The following is a 15,600-nucleotide window of genomic DNA, read 5'->3' on the forward strand; positions in this document are numbered from 1 at the left end:
TACAAAATCAAGCATAATCAATAGAATACAAGAGATAGAAGAAAGAATCTCAGATTCTGAGGACACCATAGAGAAAATAAATGCACTGATCAAAGAAAACAGCAAAGTCAACAAGTTCTCATCACAAAACATTCAGGAATTATGGGACACAATAAAAAGACCAAACCTAAGAATAATAGGGATACAAGAAGGAGAAGAGTCACAACTCAAAGGCACAGAAAATATTTTTAACAAAATTATGGAAGAAAACTTTCCCAACATAAAGAAAGATATTCCTTTGAATATTCAAGAATCATACAGAACACGAAACAGACTGGATCAAAGAAAAACATCCCCTCACCATATAATAATCAAAACACAAAATATACAGATTAAAGAAAGAATATTAAGAGCTGTAAAGGAAAAAGGGCAAGTAACTTATAAAGGTAAACCGATCAGACTTACACCTGACTTCTCTATGGAAACCATGAAAGCCAGAAGGTCCTGGATAGAGGTACTACAGAAACTAAGAGACCATGGATGCAAACCCAAACTACTATACCCAGCCAAGATATCGTTCACTTTCAATGGAGAAAACAAGACATTCCAGGATAAGAACAAATTTAAACAACATGTAGGCACAAATCCAGCCCTGCAGAAAGTAATAGAAGGAAAATCACAACCCAAGGAATCCAACATTGCTAACACTGCCTACAATAACTCAGGCATCTAGCGACCCTTCACTAGCACAACTCAAAGAAGGGAGACACACAAACTCTACTACCAAAAACAATAGGAATAACGGAGTAAACAACCACTGGTCATTAATATCACTTAATATTAATGGTCTCAATTCACCTATAAAAAGGCACAGGCTAAGAGATTGGATACGAAAACAGGATCCAACATTCTGCTGTTTGCAAGAAACACATCTCAACCACAAAGACAGGCATCTACTTAGAGTAAAGGGTTGGGAAAAGGTTTTTCAAGCAAATGGTCCTTAAAAAAAAGCAGGTGTGGCTATACTAATTTCTAACAAAACAGACTTCAAACTAAAATCAATCAGAAGAGATCGAGATGGACACTTTATACTCATAACAGGAACAATTCATCAGGATGAAGTCTCAATCCTGAATATCTACGCTCCTAATATAAAAGCACCCATGTATGTAAAAGAAATATTACTAGAACTTAAGGCAGACATCAAACCACACACACTAGTAGTAGGAGACTTCAACACTCCTCTCTCACCAATGGACAGGTCAATCAGACAGAAACCTAATAGAAAATTAAGAGAATTGTTGGAGGTAATGAAGCAAATGGACTTAACAGACATCTATAGAACACTCCACTCAAATAGGAAAGAATATACCTTCTTCTCTGCAGCCCATGGAACCTTCTCGAAAATTGACCACATACTCGGAAACCAAGGAAACCTCCACAGATACAAAAAAATATCATTGTCCACCTGTGTCTTATCAGATCACCACGGATTAAAGTTAGAAGGCAACAACAATGCTACCCCCAGAAAGCCAACAAACTCATGGAAACTGAACAGTCAACTACTGAACCACACCTGGGTCAAGGAAGAAATTAAGAAAGAAATTAAAGTCTTCCTTGAATTTAATGAAAATAAAGAGACAACATACTCAAACCTGTGGGACATGATGAAAGCAGTGCTCAGAGGAAAGTTCATAGCACTAAGTGCCCACTTAAAGAAAACGGAGAATGCATACATTGGGGACTTAACAACACACCTGAAAGCTCTAGAAAAAAAAGAAGCAGACGTGCCCAGGAGGAGTGGAAGACTGGAAATAATCAAACTGAGGGTGGAAATCAACAAAATAGAAACACAGAAAACAGTCCAAAGAATCAATGAAACAAAAAGTTGGTTCTTGGAGAAAATCAACAAGATCGATAAACCCCTATCCAAACTAATTAAACGACAGAGAGAGAACACGCAAATAAAGATGATCAGAAATGAAAAGGGGGACATAACCACAGACACAGAGGAAATTCAGAGAATCATTAGATCTTACTACAAAAGCCTATATGCCACAAAACTGGAAAATGCAAAAGAAATGGACTTTTTTTTTAGATAAGTACCATATACCAAAGCTAAACGAAGAACAGGTGAACGATCTAAATAGACCTGTTAGTTGCGAAGAATTAGAAATTGTTATAAAAAAATCTCCCTTCCAAAAAAAGCCCAGGACCAGATGGCTTCAATGCAGAATTCTACCAGAACTTCCAAGAAGAGCTAATACCTATACTCCTTAATGTATTTCACAATATAGAAACGAAGAGTCATTGCCTAATTCCTTTTATGAAGCTACAGTTACCCTGATACCAAAACCACACAAAGACCCAACCAAGAAAGAGAATAACAGGCCTATCTCACTCATGAACATCGATGCAAAAATTCTCAATAAAATACTGGCAAAACGAATCCAAGAACACATTAGAAAAATTATCCATTATGATCAAGTAGGCTTCATCCCAGAGATGCAGGGCTGGTTCAACATACACAAATCTATCAATGTAATCCACCATATAAATAAATTGAAAGAAAAAAACCATATGATCATTTCATTAGATGCTGAAAAAGCATTTGACAAAATTCAACACCCCTTTATGATAAAGGTCTTGGAGAGATTAGAGATACAAGGGTCATACCTAAATATAATAAAACCTATTTACAGCAAGCCAACAGCTAACATTAAATTAAATGGAGATAAACTCAGAGCCATCCCACTAAGATCAGGAACACGACAAGGCTGTCCACTCTCTCCATATCTCTTCAATATAGTGCTGGAAGTTCTAGCAATAGCAATAAGACAACATAAGGGGATCAAGGGGATTTGTATTGGAAAGGAAGAAGTTAAGCTTTCGTTATTTGCTGATGATATGATAGTATACATAAACCACCCCAAAAATTCTACCAAAAAACTCCTACAGCTGATAAATACCTTTAGTAATGTGGCAGGATACAAGATCAATTCCAAAAAATCAGTTGCCTTCCTATACACTAAGGATAAGGGAGCAGAGAGGGAAATCAGAGAAGCATCACCTTTCACGATAGCCACAAATAACATAAAATATCTTGGGGTAACTCTGAACAAGGAAGTGAAAGATCTCTTTGACAAGAACTTTAAGTCTTTGAAGAAAGAAATTAAAGAGGACACCAGAAAATGGAAGGATCTCCCTTGCTCTTGGATTGGGAGGATCAACATAGTAAAAATGGCAATTCTACCAAAAGCAATCTATAGATTCAATGCAATCCCCATCAAAATCCCATCAAAATTCTTCACAGATCTGGAGAAGACAATAATCAACTTTATATGGAAAAACAAAAAACCCAGGATAGCCAAAACAATCTTATACACTAAAGGACTGTCTGGAGGCATTACCATCCCTGACTTCAAACTCTATTACAGAGCTACAGTATTGAAAACAGCTTGGTACCGGCATAAAAACAGAGAAGTCGACCAATGGAATTGAATATAAGACCCTGACTTTAACCCACAAACCTATGAACACCTGATTTTCGATAAAGGAGCTAAAAGTATACAATGGAAAAAAGAGAGTATCTTCAACAAATTGTGCTGGCAAAACTGGATGTCAATCTGTAGAAGAATGAAAATAGATCCATATCTATCACCATGCACAAAACTCAAGGACAAATGGATTAAAGACCTCAATATCAGTCCGAACACACTGAACCTGATAGAAGAGAAAGTGGGAAGTACTTTACAACACATGGGCACAGGAGACCACTTCCTACGTATAACCTCAGCAGCACAGACATTAAGGGCATCATTGAATAAATTGGACCTCCTGAGACTGAGAAGCTTCTGTAAAGCAGAGGACACTGTCACTAAGACAAAAAGGGAACCCACTGACTGGGAGAAGATCTTCACCAACCCTGCAACTGACAAAGGTCTGATCTCCAAAATATATAAAGAACTCAAGAAACTAGACCGTAAAAGGCTAATCAACCCAATTATAAAATGGGGCACTGAGATGAACAGAGAATTCTCAACAGAAGAATTTCAAATGGCCAAAAAACACTTAAGGTCATGGTCAACTTCCTTAGCGATCAGGGAAATGCAAATCAAGACAACTTTAAGATACCATCTTACACCTGTCAGAATGGCTAAAATAAAAAGCACCAATGATAGCCTTTGCTGGAGAAGTTGTGGAGAAATGGGTACACTCATCCATTGCTGGTGGGAATGCAAACTTGTGCAACCACTTTGGAAAGCAGTGTGGCAGTTCCTCAGGAAATTCGGGATCAACCTACCTCTGGACCCAGCAATACTACTCTTGGGAATATACCCAAGAGATGCCTTATCATACAACAAAAGTATATGCTCAACTATGTTCATAGCAGCATTGTTTGTAATAGCCAGCACCTGGAAACAACCGAGATGCCCTTCAATGGAAGAATGGATGAAGAAAGTATGGAATATATACATATTAGAGTACTACTCAGCAGTAAAAAACAATGACTTCTTGAATTTTGCATGCAAATGGACGGAAATAGAAAACACTATCCTGAGTGAGCTAAGCCAGACCCAAAAAGAGGAACATGGGATGTACTCACTCATATTTGGTTTCTAGCCATAAATAAAGGACATTGAGCCTAGAATTCGTGATCCTAGAGAAGCTAAATAAGAAGGTGAACCCAAAGAAAAACATATAGGCATCCTGAACAGTAACCTTCATCAGGCGATGAAAGGAGACAGATACAAAGACCCACATTGGAGCACCGCACTGAAATCTTAAGGTCCAAATGAGGAGCAGAAGGAGAGAGAGCACGAGCAAGGAACTCAGGACCGCGAGGGGGACACCCACACACTGAGACAATGGGTATGTTCTATCGGGAACTCACCAAGGCCAGCTGGCCTGGGTCAGAAAAAGCATGGGATAAAACCGGACTTGCTGAACATAGTGGACAATGAGGACTACTGAGAACTCAAGAACAATGGCAATGTTTTTTTTTTTGTTTTTTTTTTTGCAATGGGTTTTTGATCCTACTGCACGTACTGGTTTGTGGGAGCCTAGGCAGTTTGGATGCTCCTCTTACTAGACCGGGATGGAGGTGGATGGTCTTTGGACTTCCCACAGGGCAGGGAACCCTGATTACTCTTAGGGCTGACGAGGGAGGGGGACTTGATTGGGGGAGGGAAATGAGAGGTGGGGGTGGGGAGGAGGCAGAATTCTTTAATAAATAAATAAGTAAATAAATAAATAAATAAACAAATAAATTTCCTTATACAAAACATCCAGAAAATCTGGGACACTATGAAAAGTCCAAACCTAAGAATAATAGGGATTAGAAGAAGAAGATCTCTATCTCAAAGGCCCAGAAAATGTCTTCAACAAAATCATAAAATAAATTTCCCTAATTTCAAGAAGGAGATGCATACAAAAGTACAGGAAGCTAACAGAACACCAAATAAGTTGGACCAAAGAAGAAAGTCCCCCCCAACCACATAAAAATCAAGACACTAATAAAAAAAAAATCTAAAAAGAAAAATAAAGAAAAAAAATCAAGACATTAATCATACAGTACAAAAAAAATTATTAAAAACCACAAGGGAAAACGGCCAAGTAACACATAAAGGCAGACCTATTAGAATTACACCCAAGTTCTCAGTGGAGACTCTAAAAGCCAGAAGAGCCTAACCCTTGCATACTCTAAGAGACCAGTCCTGCCTACTATATCAGCAAAACTTTCAATCACCATAGATAGAGAAATCAAATATCATAGATATTCCATGATAGAGCCAAATCCAGCACAAAAGAAGGTACTAGATGGAAAAATCCAAACCACCAATGTTAACTACACCCATGAAAATATAGGAAATAGTCTTATATCAGTAAAAACAAAAGAAGGAAAGCTCACACACACAACAACCACCGTCACCATCACAATCAACAAAAAAGTTATAGAAATCAACACTCACTGATCATTGATATCTCTCAATATCAATGGTCTCAATTCCCCAATGAAAAGACACAGACTAACAGAATGGATGCAAACCCTTCTGCTGCATCCAGAAAACGCACATTAACAACAAGGAATAAACAGTACATCAGGGTAAAGGGTTGGAAAAGGATTTTCTAAGCAAATAGATCTAACAAGAAAGCTGGTGTAGCCATTTTAATGTCTAAAAAAATAGACCTCAAATCAAATGTAATAAAAAAGACAGGGAAGGACACTACATATCGTTATCTTAGTTAGGGTTTCTATTGCTGTGAAGTGTAAACAGAGGAGCTTTTCTTTTGTCCCAACCATCTGGTCCCAAATAAACACAGAGACACTTATATTAATTACAGAATGTTTGGCCTATAGTTCAGGCTTATTACTAATTAACTCTTACAACTTAAATTAACCCATTTCTGTTAATCTACATTTTGCCACATGACTTCCTGGTTTTACCTGTTTTCTAGCATTTTGCTTCCCTGGCAGCTGGCTCATCTCTCACTCTCTCCACTCTTCTTTTCCCCTGTCTCTTCATTTGGCTTTCCTGTTTGGCTTTATTCTGCCTTGTTATAAGTCAAAGCAACTTCTTTATTAACCAGTGAAAGCAACACATATTCACAGTGTACAGAATGAACACTCCACAGCAGTGAAGAGACACCATGACCACAAAAACTCTTACAAAGAAAAGCACTAAATTGGGGCTGGCTTACAGTTTGCAGTGGTTTGAAAGAAAATAACCCCCAAAGGGAGTGCCACTATTAGGAGACCTGGCCTTGTTGGAGGAAGTGTATCACTGTGGGGGCAGGCTTTGAGGTTTCTTTTGCTCAAGCTTACCTCAGTGTGACACTCAGTGGACTTCCTGCTGCATTCTGATAAAGATATAGATAGCACCACATCTACCTGCAGGTCACCATGTTCCCTGCCATGATGATAATGAACTGAACATCTGAAACTATAAGAGAGTCACCCCAATTAAATGTTTTCTTTATAAGAGTTTTCATGGTCAGAGTGCCTCTTCACAGCAATAAAAACCTTAATTAAGACACAGTTTCAGGGGTGTAGTCCATTATCATCATGGCGGGAATGTGGCAGTATGCAGGCAGACATGGTGTTGGAAAAGGAGCTGAGGGTTTGACATCTTGATCAATAGGCAGCAGAAGGAGTCTGTGTATCACACTGGGTGTAACATGAGTCCATGAGACTTCAAAGCCTGCCTCCACAAGGCTAGGACACACTTCCTCCAATAAAGGCATACCTACTCAAACAAGGCCATACCACCTGATAGCACTACTCCCTAAGGGCCAAACATTCAAATACATCTATGGGGGCCATTCCTATTTAAACCACCACATTCTACTCCCTGACCCCAAAGCAATACAACTAAATTTTTTTCTGAAAGAGAAGACTGTCCAGTCTCTCCATATCTACGCATAGTACTCAATATTTTAGCTAGAGCAATAAGACAGCTGAAAAAGATTAAGGGGATACAAATTGAAAAACAGGAAATCAAAGAATCATAATTTGAAGATGATATGATAGCATATATCAGTGACCCTAACAATTCCACCAGGGAGCTCTTACAAAGAAACTGAGAAAGAAATCAGAGAAACAATACTTTTCACAATAGCCTCAAATAATAACAAAAAAAAATCAATAGCCTAAAATAATAAAAAAATTACCAAGCAAGTGAAAGACTTACATAATAAACTTCATTTCTTTGAAGAAAGAAATTGAAGATATCAGAAGATGGAAAGATCTCCCTGCTCATGGGTCAGGAGGATTAACATAGTGAAGATCCCCATCCTATCAAGAGCAATCTACAGATTCAGTGCAATCCTCATCAAAATTCCAAGACGATTCTTTACAGACCTTGGTAGGACAATTCTCAACATTATGAAAAAAACAAAAAAACACAGGACGGAGAAATTACTTATTTCTGAGCAGTCAGGATCCCAAAAGACACACAGTGCTTGTTTTTATACATGTAGAACAGCAAGGAATACTTCACAAAAGTGATCAACTAACAGATTTGTTCATAACCTTTAGCTGGATAGCCTGGCGTAAGCGGGTCACCTGCCCCATTTAGGTTTAAGACATTTCCTCTCTGTGCTGCAGTTCCAGGAAGGTTCCATCCTTTGGGATACGGCTGTACCTCGGGGGCACAGTAGTCAGCTGGATCAGAGTACAGGATGATTCCCAAGGCTCCGGCTAGCATGGCATTTTTCACCTGCAAGAGCAATATGCAACACGATGCAGGAATGCAAAGGACTGGCTTACTCCTGCAAAAGTCCTTTAATAACTGCTTTTTGATGCTGTTGTTATATGCTTGTTATCTTTGCTTCCAAACTAATCGCCTTCATGGTAAACTTAACAAATGGTCATTTATCTTACAAAATCCTAACTATCTCTTTTAAGATCTGTTTCTGTCATTCCCAAACCTGCAAAATTAGTCTCTTTTTTATACTTATTTTATATATTTCTATCATAGGACAGTTTATGATAAATTAAAATATCTTTCTAGTGTTTGTCTACTCTACTAAAACGAGAGGGTTAATGAGAATGTGAATGATGCTATACTCTTAACCAACTACCCACAAAGATCTTGCCCATCATCGAGTAAGCACTTAAATACTTACATAACCAAACAGATTGTGAACGCTATGTAGAATAGTCATAGTGTGTTTTTCAAAAGGAATTTTGTAAGCATCTAACTATCTGGATTAAATTTGATAAGAATAAAAAACTTTATTCTGTGAGATAACTAATAACTGAATTGTTTTGTTTTGATTTTGTTTTCCAAGACAGGGTTTCTCTGTGTAACAGCCCTAGCTGTCCTGGAACTAACTCTTGTAGACTGGACTGGCCTCAAACTCACAGAAATCTGCCTGCCTCTGCCCCCTAAGTGCTGGGATTAAAGGCATGCACCACCACTGTCTGGCTGAGATAACTGAATTCTTAATCATCAGAAACGTTGCAGCAAAAAGTAGGTAATTCTCATTTTTGGCTCTTTTGTATGTATTACAATGTTTAAAAAGCACTCAGCTTTGTCAACATCTCAACTTCCTGGAAAGGAAATTAAGAAAGAACATTGATTACACACACATATACACACACACACACACACACATATCACATACATATATGCACACTTAATTTCTATGAATGTATATCACAAAAATTGGATGCAAATGTTTGAAGTATATATGGAATGTTAACAATGGAAAACTTTATAGTAGGAACATACTGAAGCCTGGCTAAGGAAAGTATCTGTCAATGATTAAATATATTATAAATTCTGAAAAATACTATGTTCCTATTTAAATGAATGAGGGACTTAATAACTAGTCATATAGAAATTACTAGTATCAGTTTGCTACTGAGACGTTCTCTACAGTACAGACTAGGATCTTATGAAGAACTCTACAATGTCAGTGCTATTAGCATTCATATTCTGCTCAAGAGGACACTGGGAAGAGAGAGTAGGTGACAGTGAAAAGATCTAAAGATTCAGTGCCCAAACTAGTACTGACCCAAGTATGTGGAGCCAGGGTCCTAGTCCCTTAACTGCTACTATATTGTACAGCTCTTAGTGTATTACCATAGGAATGCATAGGAATAGCTGAGTGGGAACAATGTTACAGAACACACAGTGTGTCATGGCCTCTTTAAAATCTAACCGTAATAATTGCATAAAGAGTATATATACTCAGATTTAGAATTCAAAGAATTAAATTGGGAAGGGGTGACTAAAATTGAATACGTCTAGTGATGTGAGATTTCCCTCTGTATGCTGTGATTACCATTGATAAGTAAAGGAACTGCTTTGGGCCTATAGTAGAGCTATAGGGGAACAGAGTTAGGTGGGGAAAAATAAGCTGAATCCTGGGAGAAAGGAGGCAGAGTCACGAGAAGTCATGCAGCCCTGCCGTAGCCATGTAACGCCGGAACTTTAGCTGGTAAGGCACAGTCATGTGGTGATACACAGATGAATAGAAATGGGTTAAATTCATATGAAAGTGTTAGTCAATAAGAAGCAAAAGCTAATGGGCCAAGCAGTGATTTAATTAATACAATTCTCTGTGTGATTATTTCAATTCAGGGCAGCGGGGACAAACAAGTAGCCTCCTTCCAACAGTCTAGAAAAAAATAAGTTGGGTAATACAGAGGAAAGGTTCCTTTTAATTGATAGAAATTTCATTCTAATCATCTTTAAAAAGCAAATGCTACTTTTGTAACAAAAATAATGTCCTTTGCAGAATTAAAATGTTACACCAGGCAGTGGTGGGACACATTTGTAATCCCAGCACGTGGGAGGTAGAGACAGGCAGATCTCTGTGAGTTTCAGGTCAGCCTGGTCTACAAAGCGAGTTCCAGGAGAGTCAGAGCTACATAGTGAGACCCTGTCTCAAATAAGAAAAGACATATAAAGTTATATAAAATAAAGTTTTCTGTGTACCCATGAGAACAAAGTTAAGAGCAATTTTAGAGAGCGAATATAATTGAGCATTTATATTTGTAGGATCCAACCTCCCCCTTTCCTTCTAGAAAAAGGAATACCCTACTTTATTTCCTCGAAATATCTTCCCATATCTTGCAATAACAATCTTCCCAGTACAGTTGATGTTCATCTCTCTTTCTAGCTTGAAGAAGTCTTCAGTGCGAGCATAGTTGACATAGACAAGTTCTCCCTACAAGAAAAGGGAAAGAAACGTATACTACTGCCTTCAAGACAAAATTAAAATAATTTGTTCTTCAAAAGTCTATTGGCAGTTTTCTTTCCTTATTTGGAACCCAACAACACCATTTTAACATTTCATAAAGTTCTTTATGGAGCGGAGACATATTTTAAATAGTTATTCTCCAGAAGAAATTATCAGTAGGAAACAGTCAATCCAATTTCAATGAACCCAACTATGTTTAATTTTTATTGTCTATCTTTTTCCATCTTTTTTCTTTTATTGAAGATACTTTTTAAATACAATATGTTCCGATAATGGTTTCCCCTCCTCTTACTCCTTCCAGATCTTCCCCATCTCCTTCCCCATCAGGATCCACACCCTTTCTGTTTCTCCTTAGAAAACAAGTATCTTAGGAATGATAATAAAGTAAAATGAAATAAAAAAAAACCTGACTTAAAATTATGAGAACAGTCTCCAAAGATGCTGTTGGGTTTATTTTGTGTTGAGCATATACTGCTGGACATGGGAGCCAACCCTAAAGAGTAACTTGCTTCCCCAGTGAGACTTCCATGGAGAAAACCAATTTTTCATTTGTAAGCTATCAATTGGAAATAGCTTCTGAAATCCCAAATATATTTAATTTCAACCACAACACTATTTTAAGAATATCTGTAGTATGAACTACAAAAGTAGGTGGATAAAAATAATTTAAAAATCACATTGTAAAGAGTGAGGAAAGCTGCTGGAAGCACCTGCTGAGAGCGCAGTTGGAGGTTTGCTGTTCTGCAGAGTGCGGACTCTTAGTGCTCTTTCCTTTCGTTCTTCTCCCCCTTAGGATCTTCTTTGTTATTAAAAAATCATTCTAATTTTGGAAGGTGCTCATAGTACTGAGCATGAAAAAATGAATACATCAATATGTTGTCTGCATGTGAGGTCCCCTGGGTGGTATTTCTCTACACTGGCTTTCACAGAACAAAAAAAGGTGTAAAGATGTGCACATTTTTTACCTCTGGCATGCCCTGGGCTGCAAAGGCATTATAGGGCGGTACGATGTTTGTGACATTCTCATATCCATCTGGTGGTGGTTCAAGGTATGAAGTTTTAAAAATCTAGCAAGAATTCAAACATGTCAAGTTACAGAGAATAATCCTACATCATTATCAGGCATGGTCCATCTTGCCCCCTAAATTATATTTAGATAAGATTTTATAATTAAACAGACAAATCCTGCTGACAACAACGAATAAGTTTTACATCATCTTCAAAGTAATAGTCCTAAGTGATTAAGTGTTCTCTTATTAAGTGTAGAAGCAGGTTTCCAAGGTGGCGTTCATGGGCTGGGGTGTAGCTGGGTGGTAGAATACTTGTGTAGCATGTTGAATTCCATCCTCAGCACTGCTTAAAAGTAAGCGAGCAAAAGAAAGCTACCAGTGGTGGCACTTTTGTGATTTCCTCCTTTGCCTTTCTGTTTGCTTCTCTTGCAAAGGCCTTTTCTTTCACCATCAAATAAATGGTTACCATATTCTACCCCTATACAACTTCTTGGTAATTTCCTATTCCTTCCAGTGTAATTTCACTATTAAGATTGTGCCAACGAGTAACAAACTTCTGGGGTCAGCTTTTTTACATTCCTGTATTTAAGAGCCAGGTGATTATTTAGCTTTGATCTTCACACTCAACATATTAAAATTTGCTTTTTATCTTCCACCATGCTTACAGCTCTACATCTCTCACCTGTGAACTGCCTCACTAAGTAAGCCACCTGCACCAGGCAGTTGGGTGTGGAGAGTCAGTCATCCTGATTATTCATGTGCTTCTTTCTTGCTCAGGTCAGCCGTGAACCATGTTGCTATCCCACTCCTGATTGCTTATCAGATTCATCCTTCACCTTTATTTCTGCAAGTAGCCTAATCCAGGGCTTCGCATTTGACTTGAACTATTACGTTACCGTTGTAACTTTGACTCTCTGCTTAGTCTATATATGCTGTGCAAGAGCCCTCTCTAACATGCTTTGCAGTCCTACCTTTTCCTTGCCTATGATTTCCAGAAGGTCTCATAGTTGAATCTTGCCATCTAACTCCTTAAGATACAATATAATCCTATGACCCGTATCCAGAGCTTATCTACTCCTCTACCCCTTTCTGTAGTCCACTTTGCTTTCACATTATTGTAACACATAAAATCTTTAGACTCTACCAATAATACTGAGCCAGGATACACTTCCATGCATGTCTAGTACTTCCTCTGACTAAAACTCTCTTCCTTGCTTTAAGTTTTCATGTGGTTAAACTCTTATTCTCTTTTCTGACTCATGTATCAGTTCCTCCAGCAAGACTTTTTATCTCCTTATTTAGGTTAAATGGCTGAACCTTAGTTATCTCTTCCCTGCAATTAGCCTACTGATTTTAAATGACATATCCCTTTGTCTGCCTCAGCTCCCTAAGCAAAGGAAATATGTACTAGTCTTCATTCTGGCCTAAGGAATTAGTACCATGCTTAACACAAATAGACACTGAAGAGTGCAGCACATCACCGTTTCTGAATTATGTGAACGGTACCACATTATCAACAAATTTATATTGGTACTTGACTCGGCATTCCAATTAGCGAAGGAACAAGAAACAAGCAATGAATTAGGTTGTGTGCACCTTGCCACAGATTTGAGGAAAGTCTGGTTCATACAACAGATTCCACGCCAGCAAAAGCTAAAAAGTGAGATCCTGTCTCAGGGGCCAAGTTCAAACCAGGGATTGCAAGATAAGAAAACTCTCAAGAATTCCACATCACCTCAGTTCCATGGCCATCCACAATCGATACATAGTTTGCATCTGTCTCATTTGGGTAAGATAAGAGAACATCATAATGAACCAAGTTGGCTGAATCTAATCCAAATTTCTTCCACTGTGTTTGGATTTTTTTGGCAAGCAGTAAATTTTGTTCTGTTCCTGCCAGATGGGGAGATATTGTAAAGGACCTGAAATGAGATCAATAGAATTGGAGGGTAAGAGCATGCATCCAAACAAGGCTCCACGGCTCACCCTTGAGGCAGTCCATGCCAATTACGTATCAGACACAGAAAAATCTCAGTCAGATATACCAATTTCTTAGACATGACTCTTTAAAATAATTAAACACAACTTCAATTTTCATGGTATAGCTGGGCACAGTGGTGCATGTCTTTAATCCCAGTACGCAGGAGCCAGAAGCAGGTAGAGCTCAAGTCCAGCCTGGTCTACACAGTGAGTTCTAGGACAGTCAGAGCTACATAATGAGATCCTGTCTTGAGAAAACCAAAACCAACCAACCAGCCAACCAATCTTCATGTTATGCTCCCTGAAGAAATGACGAACTCCATGGTAAACACACTGGCACGGAACCAAATGCGAGAAGACACCCTTAAGAATGTCACCGCTCTAGGACAATGCAACACCCTGAAGTTCATGAGTAAATGGAGGGCATTTAGAGGGAGAAGTCTCAGCATTTCTTAGGGACAGCCAGGTACCCTCCATTTGGCTTAGATGATTCTATCAGTTCTAAGAGGTATGTGGCAGTGTATTTACTTCATTGAAATTAAGGTCCAGGAATTTTTGTATTCTTTAGTGCCAAAATCTTTTTTGTGACTTGAGAAGCACAGATCTGTCAAACTTCCTTGGGTGATGTTTTCTTAGTTCTGGGTGGAAATGAACTATAGCATTTTAATAACCCCACAAGGAGTTATTCGTAAGATTTATTTCACAAATATTATATTAAAGGTTTCTTCTCTTTTCCACTTGCAACAGTAGAGAAAAAAATAAACATTTTTGTAAATTAGTTTTAAAGTTAACTAAAGGATGACCAAAAAGAAAAATAACAAAAACAAAAAAAGAAAAACAAACCCTCTATGGACATGAAGATGCATTTTCATTGGAAACTTGGTACCAGCACTTTTACATTGTATCTCCATCCTCACCACCGGTCTTCCTTTCCCTTAGTTTGCAAATAAGGGAGCTAAAAAAGTAGTTCATATTTTTATAGCTAGAACCTGAAATTATAATTTTCTGATTTTGAGAAATAGTATTTTTCAGTAGTTGGTCTGCTCTTATTGCACGATTGTTCAAGATGCTCAGACTAAAATCCTCCTACCCCAGCCTCCTTCCCTGTTACTGTGCTCAAAGCTTCCGCTCAACAGCGCTCTTTCCACTGTCATTGTTGTCGTTCGTAGGCTTTGCACAAGGCTTTCTTCCCAGACATAAATATTTTTCCCTCTGCTTGGGTCTTACCCTCTCCCACCGAAGATTATGACTGAACCATGAAGACTCAAGTATCAAGCTCTGAGAAGCTTTCTCTCTCTAGTTAAGCCATTAAGTGAAAACTGCAGCCTATAGATGTTTAATATGTCAAATATTTCTTTTACAAAGTACAAATGAGGTTAGACTAGCTATTTTACAAATAGAGAGCAATACATGGAGACTAGGTATATTTGGTTTCTACTTTACATCCTTTTGTTGGTTATGGGTTGTTTGTTTTCTTTTGTTTTCAACTTGACAACCTAGAGTCTTCTAGAACAGAGAATCTCAATTGAGGAATTGCCTTCTTCAGACTGGCCTTTTAGGCATGTCTGTGGGGCATTTTCTTGATTAATGATTGTTTTGGGAGGGCCCAGCCACTGTGGGCAGTGCCATCCCTGGGCAGGCAGTCCTGGAATCAATAAAAAAGCAAACTGAGCAAGCCAGAAGAAACAAGCCAGTAAACAGTTATAAAACTGCAAGGTTTTGAGTCCCACATGGGAGCACCAGACTACAACCCCAAGGTCCAAACCAGGAGCAGAAGAGAGAGCACCAGCAAGGAACTCAGGGCCATGAGGGGTGCACCCACATACTGAGACAATGGGGATGTTCTTTCGGGAACTCACCAAGGCCAGCTGGACTGGGTCTGAAAAAGCATGGGATAAAACCAGACTCACTGAACATA

At 38.4% G+C, this 15,600-nt stretch overlaps 1 protein-coding gene across 3 annotated transcripts in view; it reads right to left on the minus strand.

The window, feature by feature from the left end:
* Window positions 1-15,600, minus strand: part of Naalad2 (N-acetylated alpha-linked acidic dipeptidase 2) — a 114,385-nt gene that overhangs the window by 37,504 nt on the left and 61,281 nt on the right. For 2 of the 3 annotated variants that reach the window (XM_057766733.1, XM_057766731.1), the window contains 4 exons: window positions 13,438-13,624; window positions 11,658-11,759; window positions 10,534-10,659; window positions 8,012-8,198 (listed from right to left, as the gene is read on the minus strand). In XM_057766733.1, the coding sequence (XP_057622716.1) occupies window positions 8,012-8,198; window positions 10,534-10,659; window positions 11,658-11,759; window positions 13,438-13,624 (602 nt within the window). The remainder of the gene's footprint in view (window positions 1-8,011; window positions 8,199-10,533; window positions 10,660-11,657; window positions 11,760-13,437; window positions 13,625-15,600) is intronic. The other variant, XM_057766732.1, reaches the window with a different exon arrangement.

Source organism: Chionomys nivalis, chromosome 4 (assembly GCF_950005125.1).
Source record: "Chionomys nivalis chromosome 4, mChiNiv1.1, whole genome shotgun sequence".
NCBI lineage: Eukaryota > Metazoa > Chordata > Mammalia > Rodentia > Cricetidae > Chionomys > Chionomys nivalis.